This window comes from Manacus candei, unplaced genomic scaffold (genome assembly GCF_025592945.1).
Source record: "Manacus candei isolate 608988 ecotype Guabito, Panama unplaced genomic scaffold, ASM2559294v1 h1tg000056l, whole genome shotgun sequence".
Taxonomy (NCBI): Eukaryota; Metazoa; Chordata; class Aves; order Passeriformes; family Pipridae; genus Manacus; species Manacus candei.
The window spans coordinates 10,076,047-10,097,955 of NW_026138104.1; the positions used below are offsets into that span (position 1 = coordinate 10,076,047).

Sequence of the window (21,909 nt, forward strand, 5' to 3'; positions counted from 1 at the left end):
ATTCTTGCACTGAACTGCTGTTCCCTGCTCCAATAAACCAAACTCCGATATAATTATACTAGAATTTTACACTGCTCTTTAGTTCCAACAAGTTTGGTCTATGCATCTGAGTTTCAAACATACTATTGTGCATTTTAACACCATATGTTTCTAACTACCAGACAGACCTTGCCAAACCTGAAAATCAGACCAACTATGCTGAGTGCACCAAAGCTTCTCTTCACATCCCAGAAATAACCATTACAATATCTGTGTTTCTCCTTATGGCATTGACTGACGTTTTGTTGAGGTCTCTTAAGCAAAATGAGATTCTTAATTCTATTTATTTGTTTGTTTTGATAGACTCTCATACTTTTTTCTTGTTTTCTTTATGTTAATTCTGTATATTCAGAAGACACACTGCAAGCTCCAACACAACAGCTTTCCTTTTATGTATCAACAAACATTCCCTAGAGAAGCATTATGCACTTTACAGTGAGAAAAAAAAAAGACAAATGAGAGATAACAAATGAATAATGCCTAACATTAGAATGTGTTTCAGCAACTAACCCCCCCCCAAATATAAATGAGAAGAATATACAATTACATAATTAAGAAATCAATTTTAAGTTGGGATTTAAAAAGCTGAATGAGCCAGCTGTACAGATATCATAACAAAGGGAATAACCCCAAATGAGAGCCAAATGAGCAATTGCACAAAACTGTGAGACAGCAAACAGCAAGGGGGCTGGTGAGCAGAACCAAATCAGAAATAGAGTGGAAATTACAGAAGGAAACAAACATGAACCCTATGGGAAAGTATTCACAATCCATTAGTGTTTAATTAGATAATATAAAGGATAAGAACACTTATGCAGAGTCATCATAAACAAAGATAAATGGAAAACGTGCTACTAATAAAGCTGGGTAATCTAACTGCACTACAAGGGTAATTTGATCAGTCACAAATTCAGATGAAATTTAAAACAAAAAGTAGTATTTTGATACAGCATTTTGCTACTGCATCCAGTGGCAGAAAATAAAATATTACAGTAGACGTTCTCAGCTAAAGTTTCGGGTATTTTAAAAACAAACAAACAAAAAAATCACAACTGCTTGCTATCCACCACTTATACCCAAATCTGCATTCCAATTCCATTTTGAATACGCAAGATTTGTCTTTTGGATGAAGAATGTGAAATGACCTTTTCAAGTTTTTTCCTTTTCTCAAATAATTTTTTGCATGTGTGAAGGCTCTGAAACAGAGATCACACTGAAAGTTAAAATTAGCATAAAAATGGAACTGTAGGTCCTTGTTATGTTTTAGTACGTTTATTTTATACAGCACACCAACCTGACACAGGTATCAGCACAGGTTAATTGCTTTCAAGAGAAAAGCAGTATGCAACAAGTAGGGCAAAAAGAGAGCAAGAGAAACAAAATGGATTTGAAGGCCTTTGTGACCTTCACAAACACTTTTTCTTAACAAGGAAGATGTTAGAAAAGTCAATTGCATATATGCAAGTCATTGTAGCTATCTATAGCTATGTACATATTGATGCCTTATGGTAGTTTACATCCTTAAACTTACATCTTTCAAGCAGGTACAGTCTTCTCAAATTGTGCGAGACATGACAATTTATTAGACTTCATAGCCTCAAGCTTTAAATTAACAAATAAATTCTTGGTAAAGTACAGAAACAGAAACCAAGATTATAAGATGAGGAAAGTGAAAAAAGATAATTTCTCTTGATAAATATTTACAAACTGTGCTCCAAGCGAATGTGCCAATTTCAAGCAGATTTACTATTTTTTGAGACTGTACAGCATCCCAGGGTACACCTTCAATATGGATTAGATTCATTTGGAAGCTTAAACAGAAACTGGAAAACCATCTGAAAGGGCACTAAACTTGTATATTGATATCTCTAAAATCAACATTTTATTCAAGATCAGTTCCTCAGCTAGCTGCAGTCAAGCTGCGTATTTCTGTGTCATTGTTCTCCCGGTAAATCTTCCAACTACAGTTTCTATAGAGGAGTGAAAACGTATTTAAAAAAAACCTAAAAGAAAAAATAATCAATTGGAAAATAAATTTTAGGAACTGACATTCCAAGAAATACATAGAATTGAAAATAGAGTTTCGCTAATGGAAATCAGAAAAAAAAAAGAAAAAAAGAATCTCCACAAACTAGAAATGAAACAAGAAACAATATACTGAGTCATTTGCCACTGTAATTCTAAATTCATTAAACTAAATGAACACCATTAAATCTACAATATTCAAGATAGGATGTGAAACTGCATTTCATGAACATGAATGAGGAGTACGCATACGAACAGAGGACTGATTGCTTTTATTTAATGATACATACTTAAGAGATCATAAATCATAACACAACATACATGAGCATTTTTAAAACAGGAAAAGCTGTCTATAAGAGTCATTAGTTAGTTTTTGAACATCCTTACAACAGTGTGACTATGGAAGTATTTTAATTCCTATCTTCAGACAATGGAAATAAATTTCAAAAAGAGTGAAGTACTGCAGCTATGCAATCTCAGGTTTCAACTACAATATAGCTATTTAGGTTGCCTAAATTCCCATACAGATTACTAGAAACCATCTAATTATCATGGATAACCACTGTATCAGAACTCCTCTTTTAAAGAGACATCTTCTCAAGATTACCACATTTAGGAGGATGAAGAAACATACTGCTTTGCTAAGATTTTCCAAAGAATACATTAATTAATGTCTGCATCCTTGGCTGAAAAGTCAGATTGAAACATGTGCACCATAAAGAAAAATAGGATTTTCCACTCTTGCAGCACAAACCAGTTTAAACTACATATACAATGTGTTCCTACACTGCAGAACATGACAAAAATAGCAAGAATTTTAACTAGTGTGTTTGCATCCAGGATTAGAAGAAAGTATTAGGTCAAAATTGTTTGTGAGTGGTTGCATCCTTAATTCAGCACATTAAATAATGAGAACTTCGTATACTAAGATGTGAAGCGCCCAGTTGCTTGGATTAAACATATCAAAGTTTAAAAACCAAAAAAGCAACCTATCCACACATCTATTTACAAGTTGTGAATGAGACACCTTTCACAATGAATAGTGATTGGGGTCATCAATAACTTGATGCAAAACACTATCCTCTGTTTTTTTGGTTTCTAGACCTCCTTGGTATGAAAGATAACATATACAAAGATTGCTTTGGTTTTCTCTTCTCATTTATCAAAACTATAGCAGCATAGAGCTACCAAGGCTCCTGCCAGTTTCAGTTCTGCTCTTCAGAAACTAATGGCCAGCAGGAGTTGTCACTAGTTTCTCCCAGCTGCTTGGAAATCTCAAGAGACTAGTGCTCAAACAGACACTATGGCTATTGCAAAAAGAGCAAAACAAACACCAGGAGATGATTTCTTTCTTCATTCTGCTCAGAAATTGCTCAAAAATGAAGATACAAGCATTCTTATCCAGAAGTGGAAAGTGACAAAACTCAAAGCAAATAAGGTCTTCAAAGTTGCTTAAAGAGGGCCTGGAATTTTGTGGGGGCATGCAGGGGAATATTCTTACAAATCTACAAATATATTTGTAGATTATTTTTTATTTGCAACTACCTTCTAAAACCATGACTAATTTTAAGGAACCAAAAACTTAGTATGAAAACCTGTACATGATATTTTGCTTAAATTCATCCACTGAATGATAAAAAGTATCCAAGAATTCTGAAGCACCTTAAGCCCTCATTTGCAGTTTCACAGTGACAGGTATCTTCTGCACAAAAACTTGACAAGCAAGGAGGTTGAAGTACCAACAAAATTCTGCCCTAAACCTTGCAATCCATTCACTCAAAATCTTGCTGACAAGTTTCACTTTTATCTTGCAGTTGGTTTCATGTCACAGTTCTTACCTATCCTTGTATTTGGGGTTCCTAATGCTTTTAAATGACTTCTATTAGTCCATCGAACATGTGGTATTGTTTGATTTGTTAACCTTTTTTAATGACTCTCAGGTAGATCCTTATTAAAATGCTGAGGTCAGCAGCCAACCAACACTGAGTAAAGATACATATGTAAAAACAATACACCTAAATTTACCAATTTTTTTTAGAGATACCCAACAAATGATTTTTACCTGCAAAAATGTTTTCATGTGAAAACTTGTACACTCATGTGTACTCTTGTACACTTTTGCTGGTACGATTAATTTGGAAAATATCCCTTTGGATCTTTACCTAATTCTGCCTCCACTTTAGAGCAATACTTCTTTTCTAAGCACTTCTGATTGTACTGGCTTTTAGGGGATGCAAGGTATGCCCACAAACTGGCAGTGTTCAATTGTTCCTTTTCTGGAGACACGCTATGCTGTTTCCATGAAATGAGGTGATATGTTACAGAATGTGAACATACAGCATGTGGAAATGATGTAGAATAGCTAAAGACCTCAAGTTCTGCAGTGTATCAATTTCTTATTGAAAGTATCCCATTAACAGAAACACTTGCACTGAAATTTCATCTGTTTAGATAAAAGAATTCCCAAGAAGCACAGAATTTCAGTTTCTACAGAATCATCCTAGGATAAGGAGGGAAAAAAAAAGGAGAGAAATAAGGAAGCCTAGAAACAAACTCACTAAATTATTTTATTGCCTGAAGCGAAAAGCAAGAGTTAATAAATAGCACAAGCGTTTGGCGATAATGCTTTAATTTTTAATACATTTAATAAGTTTATTACGCCCAAAGGAGGTCTTCCATTAATTATTTGCTCCTTTCCCTTTATTATTTTTTTTAGAGGCATAGAATTTTATACCTCTTCTCCTCCGCGAAAGCGGGAAGTATGACTCAGGAAAGCGCAAGAACGGCAGGTTCAGCAAGAACAGCGTCACTCTCGTCCAGCTGTTTGTCTCTCCATTGGAGCTGTAACGCAGGACGCCCGTCACCGCCGAACCAGCCCCTCCAGGTGACGGGCACAGCCCCGCCCGGCCCGGCCCCGCCGCACCTGGGGGCGCTGCGGGGGTCGCACCTGGAGGCGCTCCCGGGGCGGGCCGGTCCGTCAGCGCGGCGATGCTCCCCCGCGGGAACCCCCCTCCGTGGGCTGGCGCCCACCGACGCCCGGCGGGGATCCCCCCCGCTGCCCCGGCCGGGGGTCGGTGTGCCCGGGCCCGCCCGGGCGGTGCCGCCGCCCCCGGTACCTGCGGGCGCAACTTTTTCCCCCGCCGCCGTTCAAACGCGCTGCCGTAAAGCGCCCGGTCACCCCTGGCAACAAGGTTCCGGGCGAGCACTAGGTGTAGGAAGGTGATGTAAAAGTAAAACCACCCAGTGTCGTAAACCAGGTCCGGGGGGGAGGGGAGGGAGGGAGGGAGGGGGGCGGGCGGGGGAGGAGGTGACTGGAGCATTTAGACACCAGCGAGCGGATCATGGCGGATGGCCCCAGGTGTAAGCGCAGGAAGCAGCCGAACCCGCGCCGCAACAACGGTCAGTCACCCGCGGGGCAGCGCCGGGGCGGTGGCGGGGCCGGGGCGGGGGCCGGGCACGGCCGTCCCGAGCGCGCAGGGGGGAGGTCGGGCGGGCGGGCGAGCGCCAAAGTAATTCCCCCCGCCGCGGCTCCGCCGGGAGCGCGGCTCCCTCCGCACCGTTATATCCGCTACCTGGAGCCTCCCTCGCCGCCGCCTCCCTCCTCCGCCTAGCGGTGCCTCCGCACTCCGCCGCTGTCCGGGACCGTTACACGCCGCTTCCCCCGCACGCCCCGCGCCCGCCCCGCCGCCGGCAGCGGGATCGGGGCCCCCCGGCCGCGCCGCCGCCCTCCGGCCCGGGTGGGGACGGGGAGCCCCGCGGGGAGCGCCGGGGGAGCGCCCTCCGCCCGCCCGGCCGCGCCAGCCCCAACTCCGAAACTTGTTACCTGCGCGCTGCCCCGGCGGAGCGGGGCCTCCCCCGCGCCTCCCCCCGGCCCCGCGGGCGGGGATCGCCCCGCCGCCCGCCCGGCAGCGCCCGTGCCGCCCGCCGGAGTGCCCCCCTCGCCGGGGCAGCGGCCGGCTCCTCGCTGCGGGGCGGCGGTGGGGGCACGCCGGGGGCAGCCCCGGCGGGGAGCACACACACGGGGGAGGCTCCGCCGCCGCCCCGGGCAGCGATTCGCGCGGGGGCAGCGCGGCCGCCCTGGGCCGGCGCCCCCCCGCCCGCTCCCGCCTCTCCGCCCCGCCGAGAGTTGGTCCCCGCAGCGCCCCGCGGCCGCCCCGCCGGGGCCGTGGGCAAGGCAGGCAGGGAGGGAGGGCTGCGCCCGGGCGGCGAAGTTTCTTCCCCTCTTGTCTTCGGAGGTACCTGTTTGTATAATAATGGGTGGTAACGGTTTGGCCGGGGGCCCCCGCTCTCCGCTCTCCGTGCGTGTGTGACCAGCTGCTGCAGTCTATATAAGGAATTACATTTACATTTCAGACTTAAGGGCTGCTGTGGGGTGGTGGTTCCCCCCCCTTTTTGGTACGTGTGTTACTTTAAGATGCATTGGGAAGGTACACGGCGGGGGGAATAAACGCTCGTAACATCCACTCTACTTATTTTCTGGAAAATGGAGAAGTAGTTCGGTCCTCGTAGCACGACTCTTCGCAGTAGGATGTAAAGCAGGAGATTTTGTAACCCTCCTTGGCAATTTTAGGTTTCATGTGGCATTTCCTGTGCAGGGTCACAAATAGGAAGGCTTTGCCTGCGATCTGAGATGTTTTCATACGCAGTGAATGGTCTCTGAAATAGATCAGAGTCACGATCGGTGCTTCACCTCTCTAATCCTGACTGTTCGGGGCGTAACGGTGATAAATGACGGCCTTTCCAGGGGCTAACGGGTTGGTTTGGTTGCGTTGAACTTAAAAGGGTTTTCTTATTTTTTTCTGTGTGCGTTTTCTAGCAAGTATTTTTGTTTGCACGCTCATGTTATTAATTCCTTGTCCTTGTGTAAATATTTATATTTAGCTCATGATTTGGTTGTGCTAAAGGTAAGTTTGGAAAGTGCTTTTCTCTTTACCTTATTAAAAATGTGGATGATCAGAGAAAGGGGCTTTTCTTGTTGCTGACGACATGTGTGTGACATGTGAGTCTGAACCACCCAGTGTCTGTGCAGGAGCTGTAAACATGTTTACCTGAACAGGAAAGAAAATGGATTTTTCTCTTAAAGATCCAGTGATATGAATATAATACTCCTAGAGCCTATCAACAGATGACTTGCGAGAGAAATTTTCTGAAAACCTAGCTTTTGAAATCAACGGGGAAAAGGGATTCTTGATTGCTGCAGCAAATGGCAACTTGTGCAGGTAGAAAAAAAAAGATGGTGTTTAGTTTTCTCCTGCATGCGTGTCAGCCCCCTCCTGTCTGCTGCTTTCGTTCTCAAGGGAGGGATTTATTTACCACGCTTGCTGTCAGTGTTTTTCCTTTGTGCTTAATATTAGAAAACCAGATTTAAGGCTGTTTAGCACAAAATGTTTTGTCTGCAGCGTGTATCACTCAGAAAACAAAAGGTGTATAAGATGCGATATCATTCCAGGTATCTTTCATCTTCATCACTTTTGGACCTCGTTTCTGCACTCATTTTATTTAAAAAAAACCTCTGAGTCTTTATCAACTAGTTCTGCAATGTAGAATGTAGTGTGTCTTGCTTTAGGCTGGTTTTGGTTCCTTTTTTTTTAGGAATTAAAACCAACTTAAGTCACTGTGCATTGAAGCATCAGGCTCAGTTAGCTAATAGCTTCTGGTTAATAGAGATTTCTCAGCAGCGGGTTTATTTTTGACTTGCAAATATTTATTAAAGAAAAAGGCTAGAAAAATGTTAACCCTTTAACCTTTAAAATAAATAGGTATGAGACTTTTTTTCCCCTAGGAGTCTAAACGCACTTGGTTCTTACAGGTGAGTATCATATGTTCATGAGAAATGAGCATAGAGGAGATGCATCAGCAATGGGTTTGTCTGTAGTATAAAAAGTAAAAGCACAAAATTATGCTGTGCTTTCCCACAGAATATGTGATTATTAAAGAGAGATTGCACTTCCAGTATGCTAGTTAATAATACTGGGCTATGGCATCGAGTTATTATACTGTAAACTTTTCTTCTGTTTATCTAGTGTTAAACTTAACACGACTATTCTTGTACTGTAAACTTTTGTTGTGGAGGCTTGGTTGTTGTTTTGGGGTTTGTGTTTTTTTCTTTCCCCTCCCCCCGGCTTTTTCTCTCTGTTTGGGAGCCATCCTGGTGCATTAACTCTGGCTGGAAAGACAGTCTTATCTTCTTACCTCTAGAACTGGTTCCTTTTCTACCTTGTTTATTGGCCCCTACAGGAGATCAGCAAAAGAGGCGATTGGCCCTGTCATTAAAACCTTCACTTACCAGGAAATCTGGCACTTCCTACCTGAAGAAAACTATCCTGTGTCATTGTCCTTAGTTTTGGCCAATACACAAAAACATCTGCTATGGTCAAGGAGTTAACAAAGTGTTGAGACCATATGATAAAGCAGAAACGTAGTGCTGCTCGGGATTCCCTATTTCTGTCGGCTTCTTCCCGTTCTCTCCTTCTTTTGATAGAGAAACGAAAAGGAGAAAAGAGGGTTTATTTTATTTATTTCTTTTTTTGGCTAGTCATCTGCATAGCCGTGCCATGTGACTTCTTTGTAGGTTTCAAATAGATTCAGCAAAAGTTTTCTCATTCCGAGTTGGTTTGCAGGGTGAGGATTAGTTCCTTTCTTAGATTCTCTCATACATTATAGGATTGTCTTAGCTCTTATTAAACAGCAAAACATCCCGTTCTTCAGCAATGCTGTGACACAAATTAAAAAAGCACAATATTTGAAACTTTCCTTACTAGAGGGTTAAAAAGATGTTCACCTTCTATGTAGGTGTTCTGAAAATAATATGAGTATGCATTCAGGTTTTCAGATGCATATTTAATAGCAAAAGGAAGACTGTATGAATCTGAGTAAGTTCTGCATGCTGTCAGGTATATGAGAGGAGAGTGTATGAGCCAGCTTTTTTAATTTCTGGGTTTTTTTACCCCCTGGTAACAGTGAGATCATTGTTAAAAGGTTATGTAGATTGACTTGTTAGAGTGCTGTTTCAGTTGCTTTACAGTTGGATCTCCTTTCTTTTTGTTTCTATTAGATAACAATTTCATATAAAGTTTTGTTACAAAGCTAAGGACTGTAAGGAGATCTTAAGTGCCTTTGAACAAGGCAAAAGCATGGTGTATTTCTGTTAGCTCCAAGGTGTTAACTACTGGCAGGATGTCAGGTGTTAGTGACGCTTGGGATACATTCCTTTTTGTCTTCTCTTGCCCCCTTGCCTTTCTTTTTGACTAGGTATCATGTTTTCACTGTAGCATTAATTTAAATTTGCAATTTGGGATTTGTGGAATGTAACCCGAGTTAAAATTCCAGGCACAGTGAACAGGTCTACATGGACAACTGAATTAACTGTTTGAGTCCAGGGAAATCTTCTCTCATATAAACAAATAATACTTCTGTTTTAATGTTAACTACTGAAGTATGATGGAAAGACTCTTTAAAAGGTCATTATGTCTTCATTTTTCTCTTAGTAGTCAGTGCTTGTTATTTTAACAGTTGTGAAGTAGAGTATTTTAAGGCAATTAACTACCTGAGGCAGGTTTTTTTAAGATGACTAGTTGCCTGAAACAGTTTTCCCTGCTTGTAGGACTCTGTAAGTGTGCTGCTGAAGAGGTTGATGAAAAGTAGCAAGGAGATGAAACTGTCCTTCTGACATGGTCTTCCCAAATATTTAATTTCAAGTCATTGAAATTAAATATTTGAGTTAAAAGTCTGAGGATTTGACTTCTTTGAACACAGTCCAAATTTTCTGTTGAATATTTTCTGTTATACCAGATACCTCTTCTCACCGAGTCTTTTTGTGGACTTTGGGCTTCATTACAGGCCCTGTTAACTGGTGTTACTGACTTTGGTTAGCTCCTGCTGTGTGTGAGCTCATCTGTTGGTGGTGCAGGGGGAAGGGGTTCTACACTTGTCCCCTGCCTCCTTCCCCACTGGGACTCAGGTTGTGGTATTAACCTGTCATTTCTTCTTATAGAAGTTTTCTGGTGGTGAGGGGAGAGGCTGGCGTATTCTGTAGTCAAAATATGACTGTAATGCCTTTCTTCATGTGGAAACAGATTTTTAATAGGGTTTAAGATGCTGGCGAAGGATGTCAGACACTTTTAATATTTGTGGCACTCTATATTATTATGTTATAGACATAAAACTAACTTCCATGAAACTTGGATTGCAGTTTTTTGCTTGTTTGGTTTTTTAACTGATTTTTGAGCAGCTGCTCTGTATTGCAGAGAAACTGCTGCAACTACAGTATCTGACTGAATGGCTCTTAAGAATCCCTATTTCTAAATTCAGTCATTATTATGTACCAAAAATATAAGCTTATTGCTTTCAACTTATTATCTGTTTGTAGTCATTTCAAAAGCTCTAATTCATTGGCATTGCAAACTGGTTGGAATATGATGTCCTTTGTTGACTGTAAAACCAATGTTTAACAGTACAAACTGCATCTCTGGAGATAGATTCTATTTGTTATAGGTTTCACACAAAAAAAGAGGTTGAAAAATTAAAATAATTCTGGTTTTATGTAGGCTTTCATACTGTATTTCAAAGTACAGTTCCAGATAAACTTTCAGCAACTAAGTATCAATATTCCTGAAGTTTTGGTGGTTGTTACGCACATCTTTCCAAAGGACTCACACCAGGTAGGATCTTCTTTTTTTTGGGCAAGTAAGCAGGACCCTGACTTTAATCTGTGGTCTCAGAAACATTGGTCCTTCGTTCTGGCAGCTATAATAGGCCTGTTATTTTTGAGAACTGAATTCTCAAGTGACTTACCCAAGGTCGCACAGGAAGTCCATAGCAAGACTGAGTCTCAGTCCATTTTTAATTCTCAGGACTACCCTCGCATTTAGCTTGATCTAGAGCCTTAAAGGGAAAGAGCAATTTTATCATTTAGCAGTTACTATTCCTTTCAGCTTAAGTGTTTAAGTTCTTTCATATTTGTTGTATTGAAGTATTTGTACTTTCAGCAAACAAGTGGCAAGATACAAAATTCAATTCTGTGTTTAGTCATTTTTAGATGGTATTAAGATAGTGTCTTCTCTGGTGATGTTTCCTGTTTTCATAGTCAATGTTGATGTAATGATGTGCCAGAGAAGTAGAATTTTGTCTTCTGGTGTCTTTCTGTATTCCCAAATCTTAAATTCAATTATGTGAGGATAGATAAAAGTGAAACACATTAGGAGGGAATTAGCTTAAGACCTGCAGTTAACATCAACATATATACTGCTATGTGGAGGATGTTAAGGGGACTGTTTTCTTGGGGTTTAACATCTGGGCAGAGATGATTTAATCAGATGTTGGCTTTGTTGTGACAGTAGTGACTAAAGAAGAGTCTCAGTATGTGACTGGTATTTCTAATACTTGAAAATGCTAGGTAAATAAAAAAGCATAAGTCCTCCTTTAAAAAAAAAAAAAAAAAATTCCCAGAAACTTGTAAGTGTCTGGCCTGGTAAGTCTACTTGACTGGGACAAACACATGCAAGTCTAGCTTTTTTAGCATGACAGCTGCTTGTCACAGGTGGAGTCATGTGGGAAGTGGCTGTGGGTGCAGGTGGGTGATGCTGCTGCCTGGAGGGCCTGGGCAGCATGAGGCAAGGTGGGTGTGAAGAGTATTCTGGTATCTTCATTTAGTGAAGATGTGTGGTTAGCTCCAGTCATGAGGTGCTGCAATAGATCAGTTTTGATAGGGATTCTTTCTTGTGGAGGGAAATGCTGTTTTAAGTATTTAGTAATTAAAAGTAAAAAATAAAAAATGAACAAACCTCCAAGCACAGCATGAAGAGCAGAGGGCTGTGTGTATGAGCAGTGCACGGGCAAGGCAAAGAACATGTGTGGGGAAGGAGGGAGGATGGAATGGACAAGGGAGTAGTTTGCTTCTCACTCAAGGGCTCATACCTGCTTTCTGGTCCACCTTGGTGGCCTTCAAGGGAGTGGCATTTGGTTGCTGGCTGAGAATATCACAGTGGTAAATAGCTTTGACCTCAGCTGGTTGAGTGATGCCTCTAAGTACTGGAATTGTTACTGAATTGTATAGAGGGGTTCATGTGTGTATGTTTTTGTAATGCTTTCTGCTTCCATGTTATGTTGGTAAGGTTTTTAAACCTCTTATAAGCCACTGCCTCTAATATTCTGATTGAGTTGATTTCTTGAGCTAATTATCACGTGCTTGTGTGTTTCTCAGTCTTGGTTTGCTTTTCTAGTTGTCCAGTTCCTAGCATCTTATTTTTAAGTTGTTGGAAAGAGTAACAGAAGTTTGGTATTTTAAAAAACCATTCACAGTTGTAGCTTTTTAATCTTTGCATGACCTCCTCCTTTAAAGAAAGATTAGAGTTATTTTCAGTTTTCCTATTGTATTGAGCCACAGTTTGTTTATTTAATAACCCATTTTTTCCTTTCTTGTGTAGATAAGTAATATTTCTGTAGGACAGTCAAGGAAAATGGGAAGCCCAGTCAAGAGGAGTGAGACTTGATGGTTAAAATACTGACTACAGTTAAATGCAGCATAGCTTTATAAACCTCAGTACTCCTGAGAAAAATACTACCCCCATCATCACAGTATGTAAGCACCTTTCAGGCAGTAAAAATATATGTCCTGAGCCTTCTCTTCCTTTATCTTGGCCTATACATCCAATTCCTCCTGTGAGTACCTGGCAGCTTACATTCACATGTTAGGAGGATAGGTGATGATAGAGTGGAAAGAAGAAACTTGCTAAGTTTGTATATTTATGTGTGGAGCAGCTAGGTAGTGATTCAGATGTTTCAGTTGATTAATGCTGAACATATTAGCCAGGTTTCCTTAGACTTGTAATATTTGTTCCCAGAAGGGATAATAGGGAAAAAAGAAGGCTTTTTTTACTGTGCCTCACTCTGTGATTTTCTCAGATGCCATTACTGTAAGGTAACTGTATCTTTTATTTTAACATTCTTTTTCAGAGCAACAGAAGTTAACTAAAAATATGCTTTCTCATTTTTGAGAAGTTTGAAAAGCAACCTGTTTCAGTTCTCTCCTTTTCAGCTGTCATTTCCAGCTGTCACAATCTCCTTGATGTGAGGACTTTACCCCTGTTGTTTCAAAGCAGTTTGGTTAACAGCTGCTGTCACCCAAAGGTTAAAGCCTGAAAACTGGCATCCTTTATTGCTTCCTTTACAAATGTTTGCTTTCTGTTTGGTAGCATCTTCCTCGTTGCTCTGTCTTCAATGTGTTCCACTGATCCTATTTTTGGAGAACTATGTCAAGCAAACGAACATGTCTAATGATGAATGTATCCTTCCGGATGTGTTGGGGTGCTCAATTATGGCTGAGAAGAGAGAGTAAAAAAAAAAGGAGAAATTCTGGGCTGTGCTGAGATGACATTCCATCCTGTTCAGTTAGCATCTGTGAGTATGAGTAGCAGTCCTTGTTCAATGAAAGGACGTGTAAAATCACTTGTGTATCAGAAGGAAAAGAAACAACTGTTCCTTAACTAACTGCATAGTATTCTGTACTTCTTCTATTTGTTTTATTTCATGCAGATATCTTTCTTTCTGCAACCTTCTCTGTTCTTTAGCTTCTCATAGGTCAAGCGTTAGATCAGGAACGCTGAAGGGGCTGGCAAGAGCATTGGAGGTAAATGGATTATAAACCTGGCCTTTCACCATGAGCCTGAGAGTAACTTTCATGGACAACACTTGAAGTAAAGGGGTTAAGAGAGTCTGATGTGGTAGAGTATTTTTACCTATGAACTAGTGTGCCTGTCCTTGTTAGGATCAAATGCTGGTTGGGCCAGTGATGCTGGGAATACCTTCAGTTATTGTGATATGTAATGTTTTCGTTATTTCAGCAAACATCCCTTTTCAAATTCTCTTTGATAGACAACTGACAGACACTGAGGGCAGTTTTCTGTTCCATTTTGCAGACATCTGTCCACAGCATGTATATGGGAGAAAGCAAAATGAAATTACAAAACACCACAAATGTGGTATGATTTTAAAAAAGGCCTGGGGAAATCTATTCCATCTGAAAAAGGGCAAACCAAGGAACAGAAAAATCAGACCTTAATTACAGGGATTAAGTTGCTTTTTGCTAAACTGGCAGATTTGACATAAAGAAGCAGGTTGTATTTTTTGTTTGTTTGTTTTCCTAACACCTTTTCCCTTCCCTGATCTAACGTAATTTTTCTTCGTGTCCAAAAGATGAGTTGTCCTGTTGCTGAAATACACTTATCTTTAAACAGTCTTTCTTAATGTCTTGAGGAATTTCTGCCTTGTGTAGCTTTCAGGTATGCATCAGATTTTCCTTTTTCATGCCTTTTAGTCCATTTTATTATTTCTCCTAAGTTCCTGTAAACTATCTACTGTAAGTCATGTGAAGTCCTGAACTGGACTCTTTAGTCTTCCATCCCGTTTTCTTTGTCTTTCCGTAGCTTTTTTTTTTTTTCTTCCTAGTATTCCTGGTAAAACTATTTGATAAAGTGAGGCAAAATAGAAGTAGTTACATACTACTGGATTCATTCTTGTGTTATTGTTCACAGGAAGGACCTAGGTACAGTTGGCCCCACAAAGAGCATGAGGTGGTGAATAAGGACTTTGAAGCAGATTTGGAGCTGTAATGACTGGCTTCCTTCCCTGCTGCTGTCCCTTCCCCTTCCTTGCAAAGCATTTTCATTTGAAAAACTAAGGTGTGGTCATCGGGCATATCTGTTCTCAACTTCCAGTAATTTTTTGCTCACTGCTGAGCTACACCATAATTACATATGCAAATGTAGGGTTTTTTTTCCTGCTTACCTTGTACATGTGGGAGAAGAAGATAAGGTTGCAGAATACTTGGGAATGGTGCTGTTTTTGAGGAGGTGCTGCAGACTGCCACAGGAGAAGTAACTTGTCCTGCCGGACAAGACTCAGTGGGGGATTTCAGAACTTCCAGGTCTCAAAGGCAACAAAAAAGCAATATTCTTGCCAACTTTAAACTTTAGATAGTAGCAGATTTTGGCAATTTGTTATAACAACCTATTTTAATACATTCTAGCTACTGAAAGTGTGTTTGCAATTGCAATAGATATTTGTGTTGCAGACATAATGTATATCTCTATATGTGTAGTTAGATTAAATTATCGGATATATTATACTTGCTTGAATGCTCCTTGTAATAACACAAGGTAAACTATTGTTCATAACAGTGTTGTAAGGATACTAAAACCACCAAGACTAATTCTATGGAACAGACTGTTGTGACAACTCCTGCCCTTCATGGTAAGGCTTACTTTGTACTTTTTCCATATTTGAAATGGACAGACCTACTGTGTTCTTGGAACCCTAAGTATGACTTAGAGCAATAGTGGATAGAATTGGTTCTACATTGCAATCAAAATGCTGGGAAGCGCTTTCTGGACAAAAGTGGAATAACTTAGAAATGAGAAACAAAATTGAATTGGTAGTTGTGGCATAGAAAAGGGAAATAGTTCCAGTGACACATAACACAGTATAATGTGCCATAGTTCTATGTTTTTCACCACCTGATTAATCACACCTTCAGGGATCAGCCTGCATAGCTGATGTGGTAGTTACATGATGGAGGCAGGCACCTTAAAAAGATGAGCCAGGTTTTTACCTCAGCATGTGAATGACTAAAACTAGTGGCAGACTTTGCTTCTGTGAGGTAAGCCAGTTCACACAAGGGGAATTTTGTCTTTCCAGCTCTAAAGGTCACAAATAGACTTGAACAAAAACCATGACATGCAACAGAGGTTTATAATCCTGACAGAAAATTTTTACAAGATATTTGATGAAAACTGTTGTGTGTAGATCTGATGCTTAAAAAATATTTTTGCCAGTACTGCCTGTGACAGTGCTAAGGTGCTTTCCTTCAGAAACAAAATAAGTAAGGTAGTTAAGAACTCCAGGAAACACGAGTGTCTTCTTTATTTTGGTATGAAGTTGCAAGCCTTCTCAATTTGTTTATGTCAAGCACTTGAGAAAAGTAATTAAAAAGCTCCTTGTTGCAGTATGGTGTGCAAATCATTTCACTGTATTTTCTTTTTGCATATGTATGTGTCACAACAGTTTGGCATATAGGCAAAATACAACTTTTCTAAAAGGTCTGAGTTGTTTTCTGAGCAGGTAAGAAAACAGAAGTGCTGAAATTGATTACTTGCCAAATGTCTTGTTCTAATAGTTTACAGTTACCTATTTAGCCTTTTTTTCATTTTTCTAACTTTTGACAATATTTTTAAGCATTTTGAAGGTCTTGTGTAGCAAATTCTCAGAACAAAAATATGTTTGACTTTTCAAGTTCCAAGTTGCTTGCTTACTGAGTAAAGTCTTCCAGGTTTGTGCCTTAGTGTACCTTAAATGGGCATCCTAATTAAGCTTTTTTAACTTTAAATATTTCCCCAGCCTGTCTACCTTGAAAGATCTTGTGCGTCTTCCTTCAGCCACAGAAGTGTTAAGTAGGACTGTCAATCAAATGTGTGTCTTGTTCATTCTTGGGTCTACTGTCAAAACAGTTTGTAGCTGAAGAGGGTGTGCGCATGTGCAACTGCATGTGCTGTTTTCCTGCCTTTTCCTTTTGTCTGTCAAGCTTCTGGCTGATAGCAGATTAGCCATCTGAATGTGGGCAGCAAAGAGTAATGGGCTGTACAAAGTGCCTGGGGCTTTTTGCATACAATAAAATGACTCGGTTCTAAAGCAAAAAATGACAAACCTGCAATGAGGATATCTGTACTGGGGAGATGGAGAGTAGCCTTTGGCTTATGATCATGTTAATTGATGTAAAATAAACTTTTTTTTTTTACAACTGTCAGAAGTATTCCTATTTGCTTTACAGAGTAATAAAGATTCTTCTAGCAGGAAAATACTGATGAGCTAAATGGGTGATGTACTGCTTGCTATTCCTGATTGCTGCATATGTGTGGGGAAGGAAGGGAGTAACAGCATGATGGCTCAGTTTCATTTTCATCGTGCAGGTGTGTGTGGTTTTTTCTTTCTTTTCAATTTTTTTATTTCAAGTGTTTTGCTTAGTTATAGGATTACATAATCTCCCCTGCAGGAGTGTTAGGTTTATTAAGTCTTTTGGAAGATGTACTAATACAGATTTGAAGGAAATTGGGCCAGAAACATGGTTGACTGAAACAGAGGGAATCCAGATGTTGGAGGAAGATATAAAATATAAAGCTGTAGAGAGTTGGATCAAACAAACACACGAGTCTGTGTGCAGAAGCACAGTAGCAGGAAAAATAACTATGAATCCTTTTAAGTTTTTTTGACAGCTGTTCTTACCCACTGTAAGAATCTGGTGTTTAAAAAACCCTCTCAATTGTCTACAGTTTGTGTCCATAAGTAGTAGTGGCTACTTGTGCACTTCCAACTTCTAGTTATAACTTTCAAAAAGACTTTTTTGTTAGCTTGTTTTTGTGGCATTCAAGTTCTAAAAGGTACTCTCCCCACTAAAAAAGAGAGGTATACTACATTAATTTGTGCTAAGTGGAAGATCTTCCTGGATTGCATCTGCTCAGGAAATGAAGGCAACTTCAGATACATGTTAGCTTCCAAATTTAACTGACAATTCAGCATAAAAACAATTTGTTATATAGAGTATAAATGAATTTAACATTTCCATGTTAAAACATGCAAAACTTGTCCTAAAATGCTTAATTGTAAAGAAAAGCCTTAAATATCTGTCTCACTGTTGAAATCTGTTCAATACGTCACTGTGGATACAACCTAAGTGGACTCCACAAAACTATGCTTTAGTAGCAAAATGTACAAATTAAAACTTTTAATAAATAAAATGGGAATACTGTTTGAACAAGCTTTGTGTTTTTTTGGTTTTTTTTTTTTCATTCTGTTAACCACTGCCAGATCTCATTGTGACTGTTCTGGACATGTAGGGTATTTGCTGTAAGGTTGACATCCCTTGAGGATCTCCTTTTAGCCCTACTTTACAAACCAACTTTTCCCCACACTCTTGCATTGATTTGCCTTAAGCAAAAACCGTTCCTAAAAAGTTGTTCTCCCTTTCTCTCCTCCAATAAAGTCTGCCAGCTCTGCATGTCCCCCCAAGAAAAAGGAAACAACTGAGAATGATTTTGAGACTGATTATATCACAGAGCTCCCCAGATGCTGCTCCCTTACGGCAGTATCAATTCACTTTACATGCATTTTTATTATGTAGTTCAGAATTGTTTCTATGATCATATGAGCTTTTTATGGTGCTGAAGACTGTGGCTGCTTAGGAAGGAAGCTGGTGATAAAACTAAAGCTTAGTTAACTATCTCCAACAGTGGGTAGTCTGTAGCTGGTGACAAATAAAATATGTTCCAGACTAGTTTATTAAGAGAGATTTGTGGGGTTTTTCTCATCTGCTCTTTCCTTGTCCCATGTGATTGCTGTGGTTTACAGTAGGAAGCCACTAGTTTCTGCAGTCATAGATGGAAAGGGAGGTGTATTCACGGGTAGGTCATGCAAAGACATCTGAGTAAAAATAAGAAAGTGAACTGTGTTACAGGGGAAGGAGGTAGCTACATTATTTCACAAATCTTTCAACATCTGTAACTTTATTGGCACTACTGAAACCAGTATGCTGCACATAAATGCAACTTTCCTAAGCTGCATTAATGAATATGAATTAAAAAAATCTAAAACTGTTCCCATCTTCTATGTGATTTTCATAATTGCACATCAGCCAGAGAAGGGTATTAACTGCCTTGGACTGACTCAGCCCAATATGGCTGGTGATGTACCATAGCTGGTTTTCAGGACAGATCTGGAAAATTGCAAAATATTCCAAAGACAAATTGAAACAGTTGAAAGCTCCACTTAACCAAAAAGAACTGTAGGAAATATGACTTTTCATAGAAAAAATATTCTTCTGGCAGATAGTTTTACTTGCTGTTTTCTGTGTTGTATAGGCTGCAAGAATGGCATAACTGGTTCAAACACCATGCCTGAGGAAAGTCTGCTGATATGAAAAGATCTGTGCTAAAATATTCCAAACATTCATAAAAGAAGTCTTGTGATGGGGTATATACCATTGTGGGTGGGGAGAGAGGGGTGTGGAACTTAGTGTTCTTGTTTCCTAGAGTTGTATGATTGCTCTTCATCAGTGACCACTGATATGACACATCAGTCTGTCTGACTAAGCTGTAGACCATTTCCAAATGTCCCTTTCAGACAAATTCAATGCAGCCAGGAATTTCTGAGAACTTTAGCTGGGCCCCGCTGGTATGGAAATAGGCATTTAGTTAACTAGTCTGATTGAAGTTCTTTATTGAAAAATACACTAGTAGAATGTAGTCCTAGTAATAATAAACAAGGTTAGCTTTCAATTTTATCAGCCTTTGTGTTGATGCTTAAGATCTCTTTGTAATTTTTTATTGGCAAATACTAGTGCAGTAGACTTGGAATCCTGAGTTTAGGATGATAATTAAGACCACCAGCTGCAGAGCTGTGGAGTGCCTGAGGTGGCATGGGGGAGAAACCTGGAAATCCATATTTTCAGGCTTAAAAGGTAGCCAGTTCAGAATATTTACTGCTAGATTTAACTCAAGCTACAACATATTTTAAAACTTTCTGTGAACAGATTGTCTTTTGTTTGCTGATTGGAGTGAGGAGGAGGTGGCAAAAGCTTAGTGTCTCTTCTGTAAAGTATCCAGTGTATGAATTTACAGAAGGCCTTGTATAAACAAAAGTGCAATGCTTGTCACAAAATGAGATGCCTGCAAGGTGCATTCTTGTACTCTCCCCTTGATTTTCCTTTTGCGAATCCTGATGGCCAACCCTTGTATTAAGCTTTGACAAACACAGTGCTATGAAGATGTGGAAACTCGTAGTTTTTACAGTGAATTGCTTTTGCTCCCTAGTTCAGCCTAGAACCATGCAGTTTATCTCAGTTTTATTTGTGTGATGTTTTCCATAGGTAGAACAGAACTGTGTTTCTGCAGTAGACAAGTTAGAGTATGTGTTTTTATGACTGAGATATTGCTTGTTGCCAGCTTTCTGTGTGTTGTAGGCCCTATGCAAATCCAGGTGATTCCAGTTTTGTGGGATTTCTTTTCTGAAAATAGTCTTTTAGATGCACTTCAGAAACAGATGTTAAAAAGCCTTATGTTTTTTTCTTATTCTGGAGTTGAGTAGTTCTTAAGACAAGTTAAACGTGTCAGTGCTCTTGCATGAGGTAATGAACTCTGTTATGCTATCTCATCTAACTGTCTAAGAACTGCAATATTTTACAATATGCAGAGCTACAGTGTATTTTCACCTCCATTCTTCCCCCTCCTCCTCTTCCAAGCAAGACTGTTTTAGAGAATGGAAAAAAATGCTACTAAAAAAGCCAAATTGACGTTTTTGAGCTTAAATAAGGCTTATGATTATTGCTGTAGTAATAGGTGGTTGAGGTTTCTTGGAGCAAATCATGTAAAACCCATGTGACTGTTGCAAAGTACTTCAGTGGACATTGTCTGTTACAGTTGGGAACTCTTTAATTTAGATAACTTGCAAAGACTGAAATGTAATCCTCAGCTCATCAGCCTGTAGCATATGAGAACAAGGAGTGTCAAGTTCTGTTTTGGAGGAAGCATGTGTTCAATGTCTTTCAGGTTCATTCACATGTGCTTGCCTTTAGATTTCCTTTTGATTTGTAAGCGTGTTCTGGAAAACCATACAGCCAAAAGCATGTTGATATTACTGCCTTGGGTGTTATTGATGATACCTAATAAATACCTCTGATTCTTTTTTTTTTTTAATTTTGCTAATTGAATCTTATTTCTCTGTACCTTGCGAATTCCCAAACTATCTGGTAGCCATCACAGCCATCTACAAAACTCAGAATATTCTAAAACTAGTAAGCAAATGCATCAACATGACAAATCTGTTTGCTTACGCAGCATGATAGAATAGGAGGGATTTCTGTACCGTCCTGAACACAACCTGCCAGGCATTAGGGAAGCAACGTGCTTTGTTCCCAGAGGAGGACAGAAGGGATTTGGAGAGAAGTGAGGCCTGCATTGCCTTGTGATGTTTGTGTTGTCATCCTTATAGTCTCACAGAGGAAGAACAAGGGTTTTTTAGTCATCTCTCCTGTCTCAAACCCTTTAGAAGTGTGTCCCTATTTTTTTAATTTTCTCCGTTTCTGCAGGCGTGACACATGGAAAGCCTATTACATGTGGGTTTCCATTTAGGCATGAGGACTCTGACATAACCTCAAAGACTGAATATTTTGTTCCAATCTTCTACTTAAACTGGATTCTTAGTTATTAATAGGGAAGGGTGCAAATGAATGTCATACTGAGCATCCAGGGGTTTAGAGGGCATATTTCCTTAGCCAAAAAGAACAAGCGTATTTTGTGCTTCCTTGAGTGTTTCTTTCCCATTTGTCAAAAGGATAAAGACTGTCTTCTGCCCAAAGGTTATTTAAATCGATGCCCTAGTGGATGAGATGAGAGCATGTAATGCAACTAATTCCCATCATGTAATGGCACGCATCCCACTAAACATGACCGTCTTGCTGCTTCCTTCAGACGTAGTTGGTGGGGGGATCCTGTGTCTGCTGTTACCAAATTTTATGGCTTTGGTGAAAACCATAAGGAATAGAGGCTGCTTTTTGGCACATGCGCTCACAGTACTTCGGCACAGGAGCTAGGAGCGGTATTAGGAGGAGATGTTGGTGCCTTACGCATCAGCTTTGGAGAAGTCTGGGTTGCTGACAAAGTGACAGAAACATCTCTGCCAGCTATGGCAAACCAGCATCCTTATGTGGAACCACCTCCTGTAATAAAGTGAGGATTGAGATTTTCTCGAGTAAAGATGTCTACTGGTGGCAAAATGCTGTAGTTTATGTAATACATAAAGGCA

The 21,909-nt window shown here is 40.1% G+C and overlaps 1 protein-coding gene and 1 long non-coding RNA gene across 3 annotated transcripts in view; one reads left to right on the forward strand and one right to left on the reverse strand.

Annotated features, from left to right (window-relative positions):
* Positions 1 to 2,123: 2,123 nt before the first annotated feature.
* On the reverse strand, positions 2,124 to 5,954 carry LOC127477731 (uncharacterized). Of its 2 annotated transcripts, none has more exons than XR_007907015.1 (3): positions 5,637 to 5,954; positions 5,012 to 5,269; positions 2,124 to 4,905 (listed from the first exon to the last, which is right to left on the reverse strand). It is a non-coding gene; the product is annotated as an uncharacterized LOC127477731 (long non-coding RNA). The 2 variants fall into 2 exon arrangements; XR_007907014.1 differs by having other exon boundaries at positions 2,125 to 4,905; positions 5,181 to 5,269.
* Positions 5,340 to 21,909, forward strand: part of ZEB1 (zinc finger E-box binding homeobox 1) — a 133,039-nt gene continuing 116,469 nt past the window's right edge. Inside the window, exon 1 of the mRNA XM_051802309.1 lies at positions 5,340 to 5,463. Within this exon, the coding sequence (XP_051658269.1) occupies positions 5,406 to 5,463 (58 nt within the window). The 5' untranslated portion in view covers positions 5,340 to 5,405. The remainder of the gene's footprint in view (positions 5,464 to 21,909) is intronic.